This window comes from Platichthys flesus, chromosome 21 (genome assembly GCF_949316205.1).
Source record: "Platichthys flesus chromosome 21, fPlaFle2.1, whole genome shotgun sequence".
Taxonomy (NCBI): Eukaryota; Metazoa; Chordata; class Actinopteri; order Pleuronectiformes; family Pleuronectidae; genus Platichthys; species Platichthys flesus.
Window position 1 is genome coordinate 7548839 of NC_084965.1, and position 24500 is coordinate 7573338.

General features: G+C 39.8%; 1 protein-coding gene across 1 annotated transcript; it reads right to left on the reverse strand.

Annotated features, from left to right (window-relative positions):
- Positions 1–830: 830 nt before the first annotated feature.
- On the reverse strand, positions 831–20569 carry olfm3a (olfactomedin 3a). Its single transcript, XM_062379634.1, has 6 exons — positions 20303–20569; positions 5373–5516; positions 4867–5022; positions 4005–4224; positions 2251–2357; positions 831–2034 (listed from the first exon to the last, which is right to left on the reverse strand). The coding sequence occupies exons 1-6, from the start codon at positions 20369–20371 to the stop codon at positions 1357–1359; spliced, it is 1374 nt and encodes a 457-aa protein (XP_062235618.1). The 5' UTR covers positions 20372–20569; the 3' UTR covers positions 831–1356.
- Positions 20570–24500: the final 3931 nt, after the last annotated feature.

Sequence of the window (24500 nt, forward strand, 5' to 3'; positions counted from 1 at the left end):
GTGTAGCTACTTTATTCCAGTGCTCTGAGGCGTATTTTCATATTAATAAGATTTGTTTAAGGTGTTGGGACCAGACTTTCTAAAAGCAGCAAGAGAGCTAAGTTCTTTTGGACTTACCTTCTTCTGATGTATTAATAACAGTGGTGTTGATGATAATGATGATGGTGATGATGATGTATTCCAACACAGCAACATTTGTAGTGCAACATCTGATGAGACACAAAGATATGACCATCTGACTTAACATTAAAATAACAATTCATCTTATTTCATGTGTATTTGTTACTTCTGCCAAGTAGAATATGTTTTTTTGTTTGCATATCATGCTAAAAACTTGGTGGAAGGATGCAGTATGAGTCAGGGAAGTACCCAAATTTTGGTTCGGATCCACATCAGGGGACTGGATCAAGAATTTCTTGCTTTTAACTTTTCTAACTTATTCTAGTAAACTCTCAACTAACTCAATAAAATACATCCTTCTGAGGCCACTTTAACATGTGTCCTACCATTCCTCAGTAGTAAATAGTGATCATTTATGTCCCCCTCACAGTTCACAATTCACTCTTACAAACACGAGTTCAATTAAAGAAATTACCCATAATTCATAGTAATGTGAATACATGGATATGTATGTCACATTCTGCTGCGGGCCTTTCCACGCAGCATAATATCTTTTCTAGACCATGCATCAACTATTAACCAAAAAAAAAGATTGATCAACATGTTAGTAACATTTTATCACCGCAAAAGATCAGATATTAATTTAACCAGACAAGACCATTTTAATGAAATGTATAGTATTTTTTTTTATTTTAATGAAAATGCACAGATATTCTATGGTTTAGTTTTATAAAAAATACAAATGTTCTTCTTCCACAGAGACCTACATAACAGTAATATTGTACAGGCCCATCTTTAAAAGACTGCATACAACATCTTATAATCAGCCAACTTTACATGGTAGCAAATGCCTTTGAGGTTTAAATACTTTTAAATAGGCTTTAAATAGACAAAACTTCAAAACAGATCTGCAACGAAAACACATCTATACTACAGGAAATCACTGCAGATAAAATGTGAACATGCAAAAGCCATCAACAGTCTTTGGCTGACAGACCCAACACAGCAAATAAGGCATACCAGTCCGAGCAGCAGCAATGAAGAACTGTGTTTTACAGAAAGGTAACAAGTCATTGGTGTCCATGCTCAATTCAGCCAAGAATCCAGAGCCACAAATTAGACAAGTTCAAGTAATGACGATACCATAGTCCAGTTTGAAAAAGAAAACATGGTTATTTGGGGAAACATGGAGATCCTTGTCTCACGCACGTTGGTGTTTTGGCTATAAAGCAATGTCTATGAGTCATCGTCAGTTTTTATGACATGAAAGAGGGTGACATTAAATATAACCTGGTGTCCATTATTCCAGGCGTACAGTGCTCTCTCTCTGGGGTTGTAGTCAAGCATGGAGATATGAAAGTACTGGTTGTGGAAGGGAATGTCTATGTACTCGTACGATGAAGTCTTGGTAGAGTAAGCGTAGTAAACCTTCGCTCCTGACAGGTGGGAGTTGGTGATATACAGTGTCCCACAGATCATGAATGACTCACCCGCGTTCCTTTTGGAGTACTCCGTGTTCCAAGTCTTCAGGACATGCAGGGTGTCAGGGTCTATCTGAGAGACCACGACATTTCCTGCGTTCTGATTGGTCGCGTACACGACCCACATTCCCAGTTCGTCCGCCATGACATCAATGTCGGAGTACCCGCCCCACGTGTAAGGGTACATGTTGTGGAAGCCGGCGAACTCCAGAGCTCGCTGGGCCAGCACGCTGCCCGTCTCGAAGCTGTACTTGACAATAATGTTGCTCTGGTACTTGTTGTAGTAAAGCGATCCATTGTACACAATGTGATTGGTTCCCTCCCATTTAAATGGAAGACTGTAGGTTCGAGAAACGACGCCCGCTACAAAGTCTTCCATTGTCTTAAACTCGCGCACGATCTTGCTGTTGGCGAAACTGTCCATGTACCAAATCTGCAGCAGAGAGGATAAAAAGAACAAAGCCTAGATGTGATACTTGTCAAACTAATCTTACAGTCACTAAAAATTATCAAACAGGACAATGACTCTTTACAAAAAGCCATCAAATGGTAACGGTCCTATCTTCAACTATGGTGATATTCTGCCTCCTCTGTAAACACAACGGGGACATTGTGCACAGTGCACAGCCGCTGCTTTTTAATAACTCACCCTGTTGTTTCTGGTCGATGCTAGAGGATCAGTCATCCATGCCCCAAACCGGGTTCCAGATGTCTTCATTGTTACAGGTCCAGTGATTTTCATTAATTTCCCACATGCTGTTGATAAAGAAATGCAGCGATAAGATGTGCTGTGCTGGTTTTTGTCTCTAACTAGATTTCTCAAGCCAATTTCATGCATGTGCCACCAGAGAGTCTGTCCTCTGTGCATACTAACATAGTTCTGGCAGCAAGCGGCTTTATTTAGCTTGAAGCAAAATAGTGCCACTGCTGCTTGTGGCATAACTCAGCTTTCCTACATGTAAATCCCTTAAGCCTTGACTCAGGCCTTGTCAACTCGGCTGTGGATATTTTTTTAACAATTATTTTTATCCTGTTTTCAAAACAAAGATATCAAAATATCTCAAAATAACTAACAGTCAAACAAGCATGCCGGGCCAGTGGGCGAGGATAAAGTCTTCATAAACTATCAAACAAATAAGAGAGAAGAATATTGTGAGGATGCTCAATGATCTTATATTCTCGTGTAAACTGATATGTATCCACAATTGTTTTTGTTTCTGTTTTTTTCACAAACAGCCGGCATGTGCAAAATAAACAGTGACTTCATCACTCTGTTTAACATCTACACACGGATAATTAGAAAAGCTGTTTTTGAAAATCTGCAATTTGGAAATCTGTGTTTAAGTGGATTTCATCTGCTTTTGGAGGAGAAGCCCAAATGCAGAGCAAAAAGCTAGCTTTCCAAAATATCTGCATTAGCATGGACAGGGTCTTAGAAATGGAACAAGCTCCATGTGTCTACTGACCAAAGTCTCGATTAATTAGCAGACATTTTGGTGAACTGCCACAGATTTAGTTCAAGCTGATTTAGGAAATGTTCATTAGCCTTTAATTACAGTGAAATGAAAATGTGTTGCAGCAGCAGTGTTTATTAATCTGTGTAAAACAGTCACCTAAATTATACAAAATACACCAGACTGTCAATCTTTAGTGTTCATAAAGTTTAGAAATCTTTTTCTAGGGTTTTTTCTTCACGTGTTATTTGCTGTGTGATCATATTCAGCTTCTTTTCCCCTCTGTGGGAAACTCACATGATGAATAACCTAATGATAGCTCCTCTGATTAAAAAAAGTTTAAAGCAAAAAACAGCCTCCTTGAGGTGATGAGGTAAAGCCTGTTACTTTCAGCAGCTTTCTTTTCCTTAAGATTCAGACACGTTGTGCTGTTTGAACAGCGAAAGGTTGTCAATGCACCAAATGCAGTCCATGAGAACAGAGACTTTTCACTAAGGTGAAAAAATACTTCTATTAAACATTTATTTTACAGTGCGATGTTAAGGCAATGTAACAAAGAAAAGCAAAAGGATTTGAAGAGGCACCTGGATGGTGCCTCAGAATTCACAAAGACGTTTCTGTGCCCGCATGCTTCAAACTAAGAAAAAGTAACTGTCAAGCTCTATAATACAATCTTTTTTATTTACATTTCCCCTATGGTCCTCTTTCTCTTTCTCTGTGGCTGAAAGACAACAGTATATCATATGGATAAAAAATACTGTTACTATGACAATAATATGACTGTGACAATTCATGATATCACACCAATATTGTGGCTTTGTGAAATAATAAGAGTGTGACATAATGCGCCGTGATTAATAGACTACTAGAATATATCAGTTAACTCAGATAACAGTAAATTAATTTGTCACTCATGTTAATAGCTGCCTGTGATTTTCACTTCACTCACTCAGTTTGCCCATGCAGCTGCGGAGCCTGCTGTCCAATCGCAGGACTCGCTGATAGAGCTCGTCATAGTCATAGGCCCCTAGCTCCTCCTGGATGGCTGTCAGCACGGCCGACAGGTTCCTGATCTCCTCCTTGAACTGGGTGATGAGCGCAGCATCCATCTTGTACTGCTCCAGCACGGGGATCAAAGGCTTCAGCTCGTCCATCTTGTCCTTAAGCTCCTGCCAAGCGGAGATGACAGCGGCAGAGATGGAAAACAGAGAAAGGTGAAAGAAAAGCAGAGAGGTATGGTGGTACACTGTCATACAATGATACACTGTTGATGCAGTATTCAGATTTGTTGGTGTGTAACCATGGCTTTGATTGCCCCTGCCATGCTAATGTGTCTCCCTGCTCAGTTATTTTTGTCAGTTCATTGTCAATAATTTTGCCACATCAGTATGGGGCACAAATTGTAAAGTGGCACATGCTGAAAGTTAAAAGCAGTGTTAGGGTTAAACTGCAGCAAAACATCAAATGGCAATCAAGACACTTTGGCGTCACTTTTGAAGAGAAGTCATGCAATCCATCATATGCAGTCTATGATTTGATCCTTCATCATCGACTCGAGCAACTATAAAATTGTATTTATTGAATTTAACTCTATAGTTGTTCTCTAACTTTATTAATTGAACGTTTGCCGATGGTGAAATTATGTATGTATTTTTCATTTCTCAACAACATTCAGTAAGAAAATAAATACTAGTAATATATATACCAAACATTATTAAGATTCTGGTGATGAAACAAGTAGAAACTAAATAGAAAAGGTCCACTGAGCTTTTGAGTAAAGCAGGCTATGATAAACCATGGCTGTACAATACCTGAAAGTTCCTGGCTATGATGGATTTCCTATCGTCCTCAATCTGTCTGAACTTGGTCCTCAGGCCCTTCATCTGGTTCTCCATCTTCATGACATATTGGAAATCTCTCTGAGTCCGCAGGTTCAGCACCTCAATGGACTGAGACATATTCTGCACCTAGAATGAAAGAAGCCATGATAAAAAAAAAGAAGTGACGCACAAATTGGATGATAAATAGTTAAGTCTGCAGGTGAGTAGATGATGAAGGCGATTGAGATGGCTTCTCCCTAGTGAACCTGTTTGCGTGTGTGTGTGCTTGAATGTGCACTAGGCTATTGTTGAAAAAGAACAAACATGACAAAGCCTTGCAGCAGTGTACCTATGTTAAATGTTGATGTTAAAACAACTGTTACTACAGTGAAGTTGACACCTGAAAAGAACAATGAAGCTTTGTTTTACGGTTATTCCCATATGTAAAAGGAGAGTGTGTGTACTTATATGTGCAAGTGCTGCGAAATCCACTTTACCTTCTCCAATAGCTGGCGGAGCTGTCTGCTCTTGGCATCTCTGGAGCACAGGCTCTGTTCTGGTGCCACAACTGTGCAGATACAGCGCCCGTCAGCATCTTGGGCAGAGCTGTACACCTGCCAGCCCTCCTTTGGGCCGATAGTCTGCAAGTACAATCAAACACACAATTAGGTTGGACCTATGTATGACTTTATATGTCATTGATTTGGAGGCTGTGAATCTCAAGTTATTTTAAGCACAGCAGCACAGACACGCTGGTTCAAGTTCATCCTTTGAATCCATCAGTGGTTTGCAGATTCACACACTGCATTAAATAATCATAATTTCAAGGTTTATAATATATATTACAATAATAACTTGTTTGTAAAATGTCCCGGTCTGATTTATAGAGTTACTACTACAGAAACCTATGCATAGACAAAAGTGTGTCCCCATGGTTCAGTATTGGGTCCACATTGTATTTTAGTAACAGTTATCAATCATACAGTAAATTTATCTGTAATGCATATATGATTTGGTTATTAAAACCATGTTAAATTGCCTTTGTTTTTTATGTCTGATGATTATAAGATAAACACAGATAAACAGAGTTTCTCACTGTGGCCAAAAACACAAATTAGTCTTATCCTCAGATGGATACCTTAGCTTTTGCTTTACCCTTATTACAGACATTCAGGCACCTGGATTTCTGGCAGGTTCTCTCTCAAAGCACACAGGGAATACACTTGACAAAAAGTTGCAGGGAAAACTTGCTGTAACATATAGAAAGAATACTTTTTTTGGAAAACATTACGAGGAGTCAAGCCAAGCTCAGCTCTGGATTGTGGGCATAATTCATACAGAAGTGGCTGCCTCCATTCTGAAACACCTGGAGGCCACCTGCCCCTCTGCTTGAATTGTAACAGGAAGCTATTGCACATCTCATTGAAAATAGCCCTCTCACTACCTCGAGAGGCCGAGGTTATTTTTTGATCTCAGGATTGGCTCATATACCATGAACATCTATCTTGTCATTTTTTACAAATAAAACACCTAAAGGCTCCAGATACTACCTGACTTTTATTAAAGATAAGTATGAAACACTGCATGTCCTTGTTGTTAATGCTAAAACTGGATCAGGTTACTACAATTAGCTGGACATACAAATATTTGCGGTGTAAGAGTAGAAACACACACACAAACACATATACAAATGGGAATACACATATATGGAAATACATATATGGACAATCAAAGAAGGAGACCCTACAGACTTTTATAATTATAGGTTCTCTTTAAACGATATTCAGGTTCTGTCCAGTCAGAATCGATGTTCTCTCTTACCACAGACTGTGCTTCAAAACAAGTCCCGGAGAGTTTTAGAACTTTGAAAACTAAAGAAGTGAACTTTGAGTAACTTTAAGTGACTTCAAGTGCTTCTGCTCAATTATTCATAGGACATCTGGCCACGCACTTTTCCCAGCAATAGAGAGATTTGACTGACACTTCAATCAAGTAAAAAGAGACAAACAAGCTCTGGGACGCTTTGTATTCATATAAATATTTATGTTCTTTGCCACTGCAGCACTCTACTGGTAAACCTTGTCATCCACTGTAATAATCCGAGTGGCGTATAAGAAGGATAGTAGATAAATGTAAAGGAGGGAGTAGTTAATGAACAGACCGATGAGTTGAAAAGGTTGTGATGTGGATACAGTAAACAGAAGCTGATAAAACAAAAAACAAGAGAAGAGGACAAAGACAAAGAAAGAGGATGTGACTGAAAGGGAGACTGAGCTATGAGCGTCGGCATGCAGGCGGATATATCACTGCAGAGAAGTACAAAGACAGCATATATAACCACAAGCAGCATGTACTAGAGAAAAAGCATTAGCAGTAAAGTCCATCTCAGTTATATTAATATATTTTTTTTATATTTAAATGACTTTAATTATTCTGCACTTCTGTAAAGGCCTCTCTTTAAGTGCAATTTTAATGTCTTCTGGAAGTATTTTTATGCAATTCAAGGCCATTGTAAAGCACTTTGAATTGCTTTGTGTCTGAATATTGCTTTATAAATAAAATGTCATTGCCTTATTAATGCACAAAAGCACAGACATAAAAGAGCATAACCAGTTCTACACAAGCACTGGCAGCCATGCTCGGATCTTATTAATGTAAAGACTGGTTCATACCTTTTCCTGTTTTAGCCTTGTTCTGTAGTGTTTAACTGATCTCATACAGAGTATTTTGTTTGTAAATCTGGGTTTGTTGAGGAGGTGAGGACTTCTTTCAAATTTATTCTATCTATGTTAGATAGAAGAACGATCGGGCTCCAAGGCCACAATGGTTTCACAGAGCTGCTCGCTAACGTCTGGTCATTAATCATCCCCACAAAACAGCATCTAGCAGCTCAAAGCTCTCCCCAGCCACCCAGCAGGGTTCTGCTCTCTGCATACGCATCACACACACGCACAAACACGCTCGAGTGGTTACATACAGTACGCACAAACGCACAAACACAAACCAGTTGCCAAGATGCTCATTCTTGATCTCCCAGTCTCTCTTTGCCAATTTTTGACTCATGGCTTTTTGAGGGCTGATATACAGCACTCATCAATATTTTGTTGGAGGGAAGGTGCCAACAATTTTTTTTTTTTAGCCCCTGCTCAATATGTTTACGGTCAAAACCAGAAAGGAGCAGCTAAACGTTTCATCACAAACGGGACCCTGTGGGGCTGAGGCTGCATTTTCTTCACGCTTCACATGAATGAAACAAAATAACTGCCAAATCAGCACTGAGATATGTAGATAGTAGTAGAAATATCCCTTTGCTTTACAGTCACTACATTGAAAAATGTTCTACAACCACAATCAAACGCCCTGTTGTCACGTTTCTATTTTATATATATTCTTGTTTTTAAATTGTAGTGGTTGATAATCGGCAGAAGAAGGCAGTTGTGAATGATGTTGTCCCTCCCAATCGACAGCAACGTCAATATAAAGGGACATGAGAAGCTTGAAAAATACCAAGGGCTGTCAGAGGAGCTAGAGTAAATGGAGAAAGTGAAGTAAAACATGATTTTGGTGGTAATCGCAGCGCTTGAGGCTATTACCCCCAAACTGAGCAGGTTCCTGAAACACCATCTGAGATCTCTGTCCAGAAGAGCTCAGTCCTAAGAACAGCTACTGCACAGAACCCTCAGGCTTTGAGGTCTCTATAGAAGAGCCGAGCTTGAGGGAGGAAACACAAGACCACTCACATGTGGCCAGTGGGGAACGTATATAATATATCTGTATTAGTTTGCACCCCTAGCTCTTACTTCTATTGCTTTTAAGGAAGAAGGATTCAGATGGCTGCACAACAAAGCAAGACTTGCCAGAAAAAGTTTAGGGCAGTTTAAAAAGTGAGCCCTGCAATATCAAAACTCACCTCCTGGGGAGTTTTACAAAGTCTCTTCTGGTAAACAAAAGGGACTTTTACCCTCCTTTAACAAACTGAGACGGATAAAAAGGCTCTATCTTATATTGTAAATGAAACATGTTCTATTCTGTCCTCTTTCTATCTCCAATAGGGTTTCTCAAATGTTCCAGCCACCAACCGACCCCTGAATAAATGATGTCAGAGGCGTGTGACCCCCATTATCTCTGGAGGTGGTTGACACACACAGAAGATATTGACTTGAGGTAGTTTATAAAAAACATCCATATTGCAGTGTTTCTTGTCTTTCTGATACTGACACACACCCTCTGCCCCCTTCCCTCTCATTCATTTCCAATCTGTCCGTGGATGCAAGCAGAAGTTAAGAGAGAATGGAGTAATAAATAAGCACTGACCAAAGCTGTGATGGTTTTTCAAGTTCCCAAAATCGAACACAGTTATCTACAATCGGCCATTAATTGAAAATACTATTATATAATCTAGAAACTCCACAATGACATAACTCGCAGTCCAGAGCTATAATAATGGACTTATACGAGGCAACCAGATTGAAGGGGTAAAATACCTCAAACTTTTCCTGTGTGACGACCCTCTCAAAGAAGGCCTCTCCCTGCAGAAGCCTGATCATAAGGTAGATTCACCTCACCTGGTCTGGCTGCTGTATATAAGCTGGTGGCATTCAGCCACTCTCTCTCTCCCCCATGGCTTCTACTCATTTGGTGTCTGTTGTAATTTGATTTGAAGATTTTATTTCTTTAAATAAACTTATTCTTTGTTTAAACATGTGTGTCCTTCCCTACTTTGTCCAGCCTTGAGCCAGGTTGTGACAAATGCCTGATTGACATTTGCAGTACTGTACATTTTGACTGGGACAATAAGAAGCAACCAGATGACAGGAAGTCATAAAGGTATTAACACAATCTGACCTGAAAATGTTTGTTTGGTGTCGTAAAACTGCAAAACTTGTTCTTCGCCCTCGAGAAGGATCGTTGAAGAGGATGGAGGAGTTGTTGGTTGGGGGGTTATTATAAGGCCTTCATCTGGTTCCAGTTAAAAAAGCAGGTTTGGTCTTTTCTTTCATTTTTGTTTCCAGTTTTTGATAATTCAGTAAGATTCATTCTGAGGATGTTCAAGGTAGCTTTTACTAAACTTGAATAGCATGTCTGTGAAATCACAGCACTTATGACTCGATAGAGGATTTTTCTTCTCTAAAACTTGTGGCTGTCTGGCATAGGAAATGATTCTATTAAGTGCTAATGGGATCTGTTTTATGCACTGCCAGGATTCACCATTCTCCTCCCTGCTGTGTGTAGCCTTGGTCTTCTGATCTAATTTATTTTGCCAGCCTCATAATGTCTGATTCCATTAGCTACACTGCAGCAGTATGAGTCTGGCAGGATAAGCAACTCCCTGGAGGCAAACCACAGGTGAGAAGCTGGAGTTTAGGAAATAAATAAATAAAAAGAAAAAATAAATCAATATTTTTTAAATAAGGCCTAGGTGAATAGCATGAAAGACAGTCAGAACCCCCAACAGCATCATCCGGAGCTGCAGCGAGAAAGCCACAAATGAGCATCTACCAACCTACCACGTGTTCTTGTCCAGAATATTTTTACCGTCCTTACAGAAAGACAGACTTTATAGTTTCAGCTGCACTTCTTACATCACTGCAGGTCTTTCGCACAGGATAACTTATCTTTCTCTATTTAGTCTGTGTACCTTTCCCTCGGAATCTGTTGGATGTAATAGGGACCTTTTGAATGTATATGTGCAGCCTGTTACCACCATAGATTGAAATCATCTATAGGAAATGCTGAGCTTTATTGCAGCACTGCATGGTAGTGACTCTCAAAAGTCACACCTTCGTTCACTCCCTGTCCATTACATTATACTGCACCAGAACTGGCAAAGTCTATTTCATTATGCTGTTTCTGTTGTTTAGAATCTGCTCTGTTTGTTTACATTGAACAATTTCAGAAACACTTAAGAAATAGTCCTGTATCTGTGTTAATCTGCTCTTTATCCTGGATCTGCAGGTCAAAATGGAATATTTTGCCATGTAATAATGTGAAAAAAAAGCCCTTTTAGTAGGCAAATCCAAGTGCCAATGAAGCTAAATCTCATATCACAATAATACCCCGCCCTGCCTGCCACTGACAAAGACCTAAGCAGATGCTGTCTATCCAGTAATCTATCAACCTGTCCAAACAAAAAGCCACCAGGGTATTGGAGGCAAGTGAAGTGGAATGTGCATGACAGTACTGTAACTGATGATCATACGGCTTAAATGAGTTAACATTTTAGCTGTAATGGCAGAGGAATATGAACTCGCATGTGCAGCCAGCTCTGCAACCAGACTGATGACGTCTAGGACAACAATGACAATGGTAACACCCCTTAACTCAGCAGTAGCAATCCGGGCAGCACTAATACTGAGACCGAGAAGGTCCCAGACGAAGAGGTAGAAAAAGAGAGGGCCAACTTTTCTCTCATGTGACTGTGATGAAGGAATTGCAGGGAGATTAATTTCCAAGAGGCGTGCCAACTTCCTGCCTTCTTTGACCCTGGCGAAGAAAAGATTGAATAGATAATTGCGCAGGAGCTCGGCACATTCTGCCCCAGACTGTCTCTGAATGAGCTCGGGCATTATCTTGTTCAATCCCTTGTGCTTATTCTCTGGGGGGTGTGCTCCGATGGGCCTCGAGACTACACAACACGTCAGTCACAGGCATCATGGAGGATGATAATGAAACAGCCATCGAACATTATCGGTGGAGTAAAATCAGTGGACGGCTCCACGGGCCAAACTGAGTTTGGATGGACATGAATACACAGGCAGAATACTAAGCAACAGTGACACTGTTTATACTGAAGATAAAGCCATTTCTAAAGCTTCACTGATTATATTTACCACTAATGCTCTTTGTCAACAATCTATGTTCATGACGTTCTCTGTCTACCCTGAAAACGTGGATCCACAGAACATTCAAAAACAATGTACAGCTAGACAAGCTAGTGCCTAGTGTCTGTTCTGCTCCTGCCTGTTTGGAATGGGCTGTTTGTTTGGCCTGTCGAGAGGTGGTTGCAGCTTTCTATCCGAAGCCACGGCTCAGTTGTCGTTGGCGCAACTGCACTGTTGTGTTCATCGATATAACATGTCAGCTTTTGTGTCAACATTTGGAAATGCCTGTTTGGCAAGCAATCAAATTTAATTTAAATTTAAATTAAAGCTCTGTAATTCAGCTTGATATAAAGCATTCCAACAACAAAATGTGTTTTGTGCTTTTACATTGAAGACAACTTGCTAAAGACCGACAGACATATGTGGAATTATTAAATCGATTATATCATGTGTCCATCCTATAATGGACACATCAAGCATGATGAAGCCTATTTGTGCAACATGAACTAGCAGCAGCTCAGATCAGGAGGAGCTGCCAAAGAAGGATGCAGTGTCAGGAGCATGTCAGTGGTTTGGCTCTGGACAGTCACATGTTTCTCAAAGCAAAGTTATCTGTAAGCTTTGTAAGATGACAGCCAAGACTACAACAAATCTATTCAACTACCGTAAAAGGAAGCATCTGAAGGTAGACATTAAAGTATTTCAAGAGAGATCACAATTCAGAACATGAATCATGATTGTGATAAAAAGGACTTTTGCGAGAATGTTGGGTTAATCGGTGTAACCAAAGTAACAAACAATATTAAAACATATGAATGTATTTTCAAAAACTGCAACCACCTTCATTTTATACATTTAACCAGAGGAGGCCCTTTACTTTTCATCTTTACCTATTATTGTAATTAGTTGAGCAGCCTACTGGGTTGAGAACCCTTCTTTTAATCGATGCTAACAAATCTGTGAATCAACGTTCACAGTGCACATTTCCTCTTTTCAGGGTATGCAATTTTAAATTAGGAGCATGATCATTAGTAGCGGCAAAAGAAACTCAGATGTATAAAAAGGACAGGCTGCCACATTAACGTCACAGGATCCACAGACATGGACGAGGTCACTCGTTACAAACTGTTGCAGCAGGTGCAGCTCTCCTGATTAATTCTTGCTCTTTCGTAACCTTTGAATTTTGTCCTTTTTAATTATGCTCAGCAGTGTTGTCAGCATGCTCTGATATTAAAGCTGAAGCAACGAGAACCCACTGCTGAGACTAAAGCAAGACAAATTTGATTATGCATAACTTGTGTTGGCTCTGGTTCAGTTTTCACCTCTGCAACATTTGCAATTATACGATCTACTTGGACAAAAGTTAAACCATCTGAACGCAGCTCTAAAGTCTAAGATATGGACTCATTAAAATGCTCAGTGCATTCCAGGAGCTCCTTTGAAGTTACATTGCAATTTATTTGCTGTAGCTTTATACTTTTACTTCAGTTAATGACTTCTCTCAGATAACCTTCAAATAACAGCATGATAAATGGGTAGGGGCTGCAAATATACAGAACTTAGTTGGTTGTTTGCTAATCCCCACTGCTGAACACGAGATGGTCCTATCATAGCTTAGCAAAAGCAAGTGACCACAACAGGTCAAGTTTCTGATTTTGCCACGGAGCAATACAAATGGGATGAAATGTCATGATTGAAAACATAGACTTAAACTGGGCACGCTCTAGCTCCATGTGTGCATGTTGACATTGTTCGTTACATAACTTTCAAGGTTTTAACTAAATGTATTTAATTAAATTTAATGGATAGCCGGAGGAAGTGAGCATCACTGCAGTACAGTACTGCGTGCTGTCAGCAGCACATGGTTCAAGTAAGTACAGACGTCCACTTTTATGATCAGTGTTATCACAGACATGAAGGCAACTGTACGGCTCTTCACTGATTCACCTGCACTGTCTGTGTTGACAACACATCAGCCAGTTATCTGCAGACAGCTGTTGGCTGCTGTTTGTTCTGCAGCAGGGACAAACGCCACACTGACTTGGTTCAGGCGCTGTCCAGAGTCAGGTCACCACCCTGAGTCACAAAGTTGCTGTAAACCACAGCGGGTACACACAGCCTGGATCTATACGGAGGCGTCTCAAGGAGCAGCTATCATCTAATAATTATTTTATTTCTTTAAGATTAAAATAACTTGCTACAGACTACAGTAACATTCTTGGGATTTTTGGAATAGATATCGACTAATTGAAGTAAGAATCACTAGTCATTAGCAAAAACCATGTTCGTCCAGCTATGTTTCATGTTTTATTCATTTTGAAAATGTGCCAGGCTCCATTTTGCACCTCTCCCCTTTTTTGGTATTTTTCTTGAAGTGACTCTTTTCCCTGTCAGACAGATGACAGGCAGTCTGGCAGTGAATTCTTCTTTGTGTGTTTGGTTTGAAGGTTTAATAATTTTATTCTTTATTTCGCAGAAAGGAAATGTGCCAGATTGATTGGTGGAATCACATTTTTGGCAATATTGCATCCAAGTAGTCTTATCTTTATAACCAGCAGTTATGCCTGCAGAATTCAGAGGTCAATGCAGAACCGAACAGGCTGTTTTGGGGCATTAACATCAGAACTTAAAGCAACCAGCTGAGACGTCCTAATGTTACCTTAAACAACCCTATAATAAAAATTAATTATACCGTATTATTTACTTCACATTAACACTAGCCTCATTGGTCTTTCCTTTCTTTAGGTCCTCTGACAGATATGTTGTTTGGATACAAAAGGAAAGCTGCTGATTAATTGGTTTGTTGTGCTTATTTTTCTGAGGCAGTTGGTGAAAACCCCTGAGATGTCTGTGGGTCACCGCGAATGATTTACAAAATGATCTTGCTAATTCTTCTAGCTGAACTGAGTATACTGTTGTCACCTATGAATTAGACCCCAGTTTTGGTCTGCCTCAGTCTATAATCATTCGGAGCCAGAGTATAGGGGAGCGGAGACGTAGCATCGAAGTCCCATGGATACACCCCCTGACTGATCACAGGTCAATCTAAGCTGTCAAACATGATGTCTCACCCCATTTTTATAGAAAATAACTAATTCAAACTTTTTATTGAAAAAGACAACAATGGAACAAACTAGCTAAAATATAAGTTAACTTTTTGGATTTGTCAGTGAAGCAGTAAAGTTAGTTAGAATTTTGTGGTGTACCTTATCTTAAATCAAATGTTTAACTTCAAGGGAGCTCATATCAAACTCTAATTAAACTCCCCTCTACCTACTCCATCATCCGTCTCAGCCTGCCATTTAAAGCTACTTTATAAGCGACATTGCATTTTATCTTCACTATAAGATCTTAACAAGCATATAGGTCGTAATGATCTCCCAGGTTGATTGAGTACAGTATAAATGTATTGAGACCACAATGTCTACCATCCCTCACAGGACCAGCCTTCCAGCTCTCATCCACTGATATGTGTCTGCTGTGAACGCCTGGGCTGTAATTACAGTAATCATAAGGGAACCCGAGAGAGAGAGAGGGCCCTAACTATGCCCCTGGTAGTTTTAACATCATGGCTCAACTCATGTAATTATGCTTATTAACTGAGCTGCATTCGCCCAGAGGAGTAAAGAGAGCTGGAAAGTCATTTTAAAGTCATGGTAATCATATATAAAAATGACAGCAATTTCAAGCATTTAATCATTATACATAGTAATAATATTGCTTGTTTTAATATATCTCTTTTTCGAGCAAAATGGGCAGAAATGGGCAAAATGGCTCAAAGTGAAAGCAGAAAATTGTGCGGAGGTGACTGGGGGTTATCTGTCACAGTCAGTACATCGACATCTTATTACTCGTGAACAGGATGAATTCCCTTCTCTGATAAAAAGTAAGCTGGACTCAAAAATTGTGCCCACATGCAACTGACACATCTCAGACCACCAACTCCAAGAAAGTGACAGAAAACTCATCAGGCAGGCTCAAGAAGGACGAAGCATATATTCACCCTGCTGCTGCTGCTGCTGGTGGTGGTGGTGATCTGAGTGAACACATGTCACCGTCACTGGAATTCCTGTCTTTATTTCCACTCCATCAGCTCTGATCAAACGTCTCAATGCTTCACACATGAAACACGCAGCGTCGCACCTGTAATGACTTTGCCGGCCGTCCCGTTGGCACATTTGCTTTGTTTGTGTTGACACATAGTTAGAGGGTGTCATCTTTCATTAAGCCCCTGCTGATGTGAAGAATGAAACCTCCAGAATGTTTTTCTTTTTATTTAATCGCCAAATATTGTGTGTAGGTGTGTGCCCTGCAGCATCTCTCATCTTTTAATACGGCATCTGTGCCAAGGCAGATTTCCCCACCAAGCCTAAGTGTGTCGTCCACATAAATGCTAATGCTGCGCTGAAACTGATGATAAACAGTAACATAAATGAATGCCTTTGGGTGTTCTCATATGATTAATGATCAGCAGAATGCCATTTAAGCGAGAGCAAGTAACATCTCATCTGCAGGTCCTCTGCAGCTGTGCTCACATTTCTAACCATCTAGTGTGATCAAAGTCCAATTATTTTACCTGATACCTCTCTTTCTTTGAAAACTGCACCTCAGCGAATTGGTAGAGCTGCCACATGCGGCACAAGTGGATTGGACAGCGGCAGTGAGTGCATGTGGGCGTGTGTATGCGTGCCTACCACCTACTAACTTTACAACAAAGAGGCCAAGTGCCCACACAGAGCTCCATCCCACTGGTGCTGCAGCCGAATCCCCAAGATTAAACTATCCATAAACATTCACAATATTCACAAACTTGTTGCCCTTGGTGAAGTGCAGACATGTTATTTGTTGTTGAGCCAAAGAGATTCATGCATATAACAAGGAATCAATGTTTAGGGTAGGTTTACTATTTTTATTTTATATCCTGCTTTTGAAGATTTATGATGACCTTTTATTACCAAAGTAAAAGCAATCGATAAATACAGGAAGTATTTATTTGGTGTCTTTATTTATAACATAGTGATTTATTGCTGTGTGCGTGGATGGGTTGGTTTTTATTAGAGGCACTTTGTGTTACATTGTGTTTGCATGAAAAGTGCTATACAAACAGAGTGTTTGATTGATTGACTGATTGATGGACTATAAGAAAAGGCAAACGGCGCCTCTTTGCTGTTGGTTGTTGGATTCTAAAAATGTAATCTGGATGTTTAAGACTAGTTGAAATAATTTAAGTCACTCTTTAAAGCAACGGTTGTTAATCCTGGAGAAGCTAGCAAAAACGAGGTACACTTTGAGAATATGCAACCGTTTTATACCGTTCCCTCCCATCAGCCTTCTCGTAGAAGTTAAGCTTGAACATGCTCTGTCCGACAACTCGTGACAGAGACACCAGCTTTATTTATTTCTTTCTTCAGACAACTTTATTATGGCTATTGGGATGTGAGGATGATTTCTACAAATAAGATTACCAACCCATACCTTTAAATCCAGACTTCAAATGAGCAAACTCATCAACCTGGAGATACTGTAGTCCTAGATCTGGAAATGCAAGGATTTAACATAATAATATAACCTAACCCTAACAATATCCAGCCGAAAGCAAATAAATGAATTCAAGTTTCAACTTGTTTATTAATAGATCATACAAGAGTTATAATAGATACATATAATAAGAGTGATTCAACCACAAAATTTAGCCTTTCCTTAAAACTAGACAAAGATGTGTCCATAGAATTTTAAGTGGCAATGCTGTGACATCAGCCTCCTGAAGTCTATTAAGTCTCACCACCAATCGATATGTCCGCCAGGTGTAGAATATAATGTGTCATCATAAAACACAAATTCCAGTCATCACTGAGATTATGATGGGTGCAACAGAGTGCAGTCAGCAACCACAGTGTAATTACTAGGCTGGCACAGACCATAAGGGAAAACTACACTATGCAAATATGTAATTTTTTTCATAAAGGCTCACTGGGGATCAGATGAGGTGGTATCTGCCAAACACGGAGCATGCCACCCTGTCAATGGAGGGAACTACGTAACATCAGCCCTCAGTTTAACCACTTTTTTCAGATTGATGATAGATTGTCTCAACGGTGCTAAACTGAGTCGGAGTGGGAGGGGAGGAGGCAGCAATAACGCATAAACTTAAATGCCAAAAGGCAGCGGCTGCTTCCCTTTACCGGAATGAGCAAAGCCTTGTGTACAAGGCCTGACAGCCAGTGAGTGACAGCTTAATAATTTTCAGCTTAGTGTAATACCATGAAAGGTTTGCCTTTCCAGATAATTTTTAAACACTGAAGCAGAAAAAGGCCTTTGGGGGCCGAGCTACCACTTTGCATGCAGCCCTCATCTGAGCAATATATCAAATTCCTCAATGGCCGCGTCCGCATCCATTGACATAATTGCAAACAGATGAAAGACAGAAAGTGAACAGAGCAATAGTCATCAGAGGTATAACACTGCAGAAGCACATTCATAAAGCATAACTTAAAACACAAAGATAGGAGATCCAGAGCTCTATAATGATGAAAACATGTCAACTATTGGGATGATTATGTTCACTGATGCAGGACCTTACAGTAACTTTGTTTTTATTAATTGATTGATCCATTTCGACCAATCAGACCAATAATAAAATAATCAGAAATAATTCATATTTCCATTATCTATACAGATCCCAGGGGAGAGGATACCGTCTGGACAGGTCACCAGTCAATCTCAGGGCCAACATACAGAGACAGACAACCATTCACACTCACACCTAGGATAATTTTACATTCTGCAAGTCTCTGGACTGTGGGATTAAACTGGAGTACTCGCAGAAAACCCACACAAACACTGGGAGAACATGCAAACTACACACAGAAGCATGAAGCTTCTTCCTGTGAGGCAACAATGCAAACTCCTGCAGCACCGTTCTGCGCATCTGACATGATGTGACAAATCCTCCCGTTTAGGGAGCTGTTAACAGGAGAGACTTCATACTTCTACTTGCCATTAGTTCACCTTCTGCACATGACAAATTGATCAATTATCTGATTGTTTCGCGGCTATGACTGGATCAATGACCTCACCCCTAAGAATGAAGCACTGTGTGCTGTTGAGCAGGGCTGGACAACATGGTCATTTAATGACAAAAAATTTATAAATTTAAAAACTGATATTCTTTGCTCCTGAGGAAAGGTTGTGGGTTTGAACTCTTCTTTATGACAAGGAACAAAACGTTTTACGAATCTGAGGTAGATCAGCTTTGATTCATACCTCATCATTGTTCAAAATGCATAAGAAACGTTTCACTAGGCTATATACTGTATATTGAACCTTTGTTACATAACTATTGATTAAACGTATAATGTTGATACTGTTTTATCTGCACTTTATGTTTGAGTGTGTGATGTTGTCCTGTTTATATTCTTTACTCATGTGTCCCTACGGTCTTTGTCGATGTCCTTGTTATTTTTCATATTGAGATGAGCTTATTTTCATGATGTACAAAAAAAAGGGATTCCACCAACTTGGTTAATTGTCACTAATAAGTGATTGTTATTCTGAATTATTATTGTCCAGCCCCACTGATGAGCAAACTCTCCCCTGTAAGATCATAATATACACTGATTCAATTCTAAACCTGCATGTAAAAGGATGGACAGCTTTAACATCCTCCTCTATAAGCTGCTGCAAAGCCACAGACCTATGTGCATTGAAGTTTCAGCACTAGAGAGCGGACAGCTCCACCAACAGGGACCCACTGATTTATCCATGAATTATGAGACCGTGAGCCCAGTTGTCAGCTTCACTCTCCGTTGTTCCATCCTCCCCTCAGTGCAAAGCTACAAGTCAATGCACATTCAAGTCCATACCCCTCAAATCTGCTTAAAGTTTAAGCACAAAGACAAAACCTTCAGATCTAAAATGCAGAAATGGGGGGGGGGGGGTGGAAGATGTTATATAATCACTCAGGCTCAACATATGTTCATCCTTCACAAATGGAAGCATCTTTAAGAGAGAAATGCCTTTGTGGCTGTATGAACTTGCATTCAATATAACCAGTTTACTTGGGAAAGGAAAAAAAGGGGATTTGTCACAACAATTCAGCATAAACCTGCATTTGCTGCATAATAATTAAAGCAGAAAACAGCTATGTATGCTGGATCCATTTTTTAATAATTCTTGAACTGATGCAGGACCAAACTGTTGCAAAACTGCATTGAAATGTTGATAAGAATGATGTTTTAGCTTACAGGAAAAGATATTATTAAATCTAGTTACTGGAAGGGCATTATAAAAAGTAAGACGTTTTCAGAATTTGCTGCTTTTTGAAGGGATACTGGTTATTATTCAAAGTTTAAATGAATAGCTGAGTGTAAGAGGTAAATGAATTAAGCCTACCCCGATGTGTAGTGTTTCCTGTGGGCGTCTAAATTCCATTGAATCTATTCTAATTCACTTCCCTTATCTCTGCGGGTAAATTAGACAACATTTAATTCTAGGGCTTTTGAGGGAAGTTAGGCACTAAAGCTTATCTGCATGAGGAACTATACGTCCTCAACGGTAGCCCGGTCTGTAAGCAAACAAGAGGCAATGAAACAGAAAACCAAACTCACCATGGAGGGATATAATCCGAAGACTGTGAGGGAGAGGACGGGATACAGGACGCTCAACAGGAGCCGCATGCTGACGAGCTCCGGCCACTTCTCTCCGAGGCGCAGTCCTTCAACAATAACATGCACACACAGCTCCTTATTCTCCTTTATAGTTCAACCTCAGCGCGTCTCCGTCGAACCGCAGAGAGAGTCCTCAGACGGCGGGCACAGCGACCACACGTTCTCCGGCATCACACCCAGCGCTGCCCGGTGCTCCGACTGACTGACCGACGGACTGACTGAGGGCAGAGCCGGGGAGGAAAAGTTTGGAGAGAGGTGGAGAAACAGTATTCAAATCATCCAGATCCAGCACACTGCAGGGGAGGGTCACATGACTGATCAATCTATCTATCCATCTATCCACCTGTCTGTCCGTCTCTCTATCTAGCAGTCTTTCAGTCTATCTGTCTGTCTCTCTGTCTGTCTGTCTATTTATCCATCGGACTTTCAATCTATCTGTCTATTTAGCAGGCTGTCCGTCTGTCTATTTATCCATCTATCTATCAATCTTTCTATATTTCTATCTATCTGTCTCAATATCCATCTATCTGTCTATCTGTCTGTCTGTTTGTCTGTCTGTCTCTCTATAACTCAGTTTGGTGACCTTCACATTCACCTTCCAAATTTGTCAATCTAACAAATCCTGTGGATATCATTACCCACACCTCTATCCAGGGAAGAATACAACCAGAACTAGTGTGTTTCACTTTGTCCTTTCACACAGTGCACTCTTCCTCAGCACATCAGGGGGAAGAAGCAGATGGAAAACAGTCTTCGCATATAGAAAATAACATCATTAAAAAAAAGGAAGATTGTTCACATTTTCTTCAGGAGGCGAGGGGATGATTATCACTGTTTCAGAACTTGAGAGGAGAGTGTTTTGCAGGAGGGCTGATCACATGTCTGTGGCTACACCTTCACACAGTAGCATGCATATCTCATGGCAGAGATTTTCGTGGTAAAGTCCATGCATGTAGCAGCAGTTGGAAGTGGATATGATGGGTCAGGCGGGGGTGACCATGCAGCAGCCGCTGGAGGGGCAGTGGTAGTGATGCTGGTGCTTGACACATTGGTAATCAGCTGTTAGTGACGCTATTTATACAGCAAAATCTCACATTTACCTCAAGGGGTTTAACAGTGTTTACAGCAGATTCCCAGGAGGAATCTGTCCTTAGACCATCACCAGATCATCATCCTCTTCTTCCTGGTTTTCCTCTCACTTTCCTCTATGATCATTTTATTTTTTTTTACAATTAAAATATACCATGTCCATTGTTGTAAAGTTGCTTGATTACGGCACCAGGCTGTCACTGAATTCCTGTCTTTCTTTTTTTCAATTCTCTTTTCTGTTATTGCAGCTAAGCATTTCTCACTTCCTGTTAGTAGTTCCCTATATTCAAGCCCTTCTTATAAAGGGTCAGTGAGGCTTTAAAAACATTGAATTGGCAAATTATTTGTCTCAATTGCAACATTTAATGCACACGGTAAAAACATATATAGTTTAACATCGTACTTTACAGGTCGGCACCTATTAATATATACCAAGGGATTTATGATGAATCCTGAATCCTCTTCTAACAATCCTTTTAATTTTACATTTGTTTCAACACGAATGATATGAATTGTGTTAATTTTGGTACAAATGTTGACTATTTGTCTCAAAATATGTTATTATTATGTTTTCATCAGGCACCTTCATGTTGAGAAGACTTTTGCTCTGTAGGAAATCCATGGCTTTACCCAGGTTGCTCAGTTTGAGTCAGATGAAATGACTGATTATGTCAATATTACTTAAACGCCAATTTGTGTACGATTTTGGGGAATCTTTCTGCAGAAATGGAAAATAATATTCAAATTATTTTTTCATAATTCACCTCCACAGAATCGGCCATATTGCAGCACCGTGCTACAGAATAGACAAACCCAACGAGAGAGGGCATTTAGCTATTTTCGTGTTACCTGGAGGCTGCTGTAGGTTCTCCTACATGCTCGGAATGGAGATTGGAGATGTGCTGAGGAATACTTAGTTGGTTCCAACTTCACAACCAGATGCCATCAAATCTGACACACTGCACTTATAAGTTTGATTTATTTTATATTTTTTTAAGTAAAGTTAGTTAAATAATCCTAAAACACAAAGTAGTCTGAGTAAATTTGACCAATTTAGAGTAAGTATATTCACTTATTATGGGCGAAAAAGGCTAGAAAAGTTTATAAGCACTTGAGAATATCTTTAGTAAAAATTGCAAAGAATTATTGTGTGGAACTTGTTGCATAGTGTTTTCTAAGTAAATGTGTGATGAAGCAGACTGGAGTGGTAGCCAGGCGTACTCTGTATGTGGAACTAAAACTCTTTATGACTCAAAGAACTTGTCTCTATTTTTACGATCAGTTCTTGAATGTAGTGATGCCAGCCATGCAGGTTGATACTTTATCATAACGCTCCCTTGTAGGTAACTTTTACCACAGGTGTTGGATAGAAACTTTATTTCTAAAAACTTTGTAACAAGGATTTGATAGTATTTCTTATCATGTTCTCTTAACCCACAGATCCTTGCTGTATTTGGCATTTGTTGCATTTTCTTATGCTCTTTGTTACTTCCCATTTTACTATCAGTTTTGGATCTTTTACTTTAGTTGAGAGTTCCTGCACTATATCTGCTATGTTTTAAGCTGTTTTCAGGTGGCGTGCTGTGTTCAGACTGCAGAACAGCACTCCCTCCATGGCAGACAAGAAATAAATCCACTGTCATACTTTAAAGCCACAGGGAATGAAACAGCTTTTCAATACATCACTTTAAGCAGTGCCTACCAATGAGATCCTTAGACTCATCCTGCTTTAAAGTTTAACCTTTGGCATTCAAAAGGAAATAGGCTTACATCCATGTTTGCATCTTTATTAGACAAGCATGTGCTCTAGTTTTTGGTGAACTGATGAAAGGAATTAATTAAATCCAAACTATAAAATAGATTTGGGAATGATGCCATGTCTTAACAGCAGCGGGATGGAGCAGGTTTAATAGAGCTACTTCAGACGGGTAAGTTGGGGGAATTCAAATTAAATAGACCTTCTACTAGAGGAGACCAATGGGCTTATTTATTGTGTTTGAGGTCTCCAGGCTATGCTGTTTTTCATGTGAAATGCATTTAACATACAGTCATTGACAAGTTAAAGGAAAAATCCTAAAAAAAAAGGAGTGCAGAAACATGGAAGACGTCACTGAATGTTTTGATGAGAAGGATATTGATAAGAATCCGATGCTGTGGCCTTCACAGGCACCAGATCTCAACCCAGTTGAACACCATTTAGGACCGACTTGTTAGACCGTGCTCTGCCCCAACACAATCAAAACACAAAATTGTCCACGTCCAATGCAATAAGACCCAAATTCAGTATCCGTAGGCCAAAGTATTTGATAAAGCAAGAAGGCAAATAGGCAAACTTAAAGTGACTTACAGAGGAAAATGGGAAGCTCATAGACCTTATGTGTTTCTCAATTCCTGGGCTGCATTCTTAAGAACGATTTGAAGACCGATTGTGTCACAGTGGTTCGACTATCCCAGCTCCTTCTAATGCAGATGATAAATGCATTCTTTCCACCCTGAGATACAAAGGCAACAAGGGTGGGTCCTTCCCGGCCCACCCCATGCCAGGGATTCAATGGGTTTTGTTAACAAATTAATTTTCAAAGCGGTAAGATATAGTATCATACTTCAATTCAACCAGACAACTAAAAGGAAACATATACAAAATCCAAGTGGAATTAAAACAAATTCTAATGTGCAGCTCTGTTGCTAGGCGAAAAAAATAAGTATAGAAAAGTTGTTGACGCTAATATCTTGTCTCTTGACCAGCCTCATTTTTGTTTGCCCTTCACAGCCTTTGGGACCCAAGAAGGAGGCGGTCTTCATGCTCTGCATAGACCACGTCCTCCGAACGATTGAACTGAGACACAGAGAGACATTAATAAAAGAGGAAATAATGAACAAAAAATGCAACGATAAATCAGAAGTGCATAATGTAAAACAAATTTACTATAGAACGTTTCACAAAGGTAAAGCAAAAAAAGTCTGAATACAATAAGTCTCATAGGAGGTTCAAAACTGGAGCACAATTAGGACAAACTGATTACAAATGTTTTAGATTAACGGTGTGTTA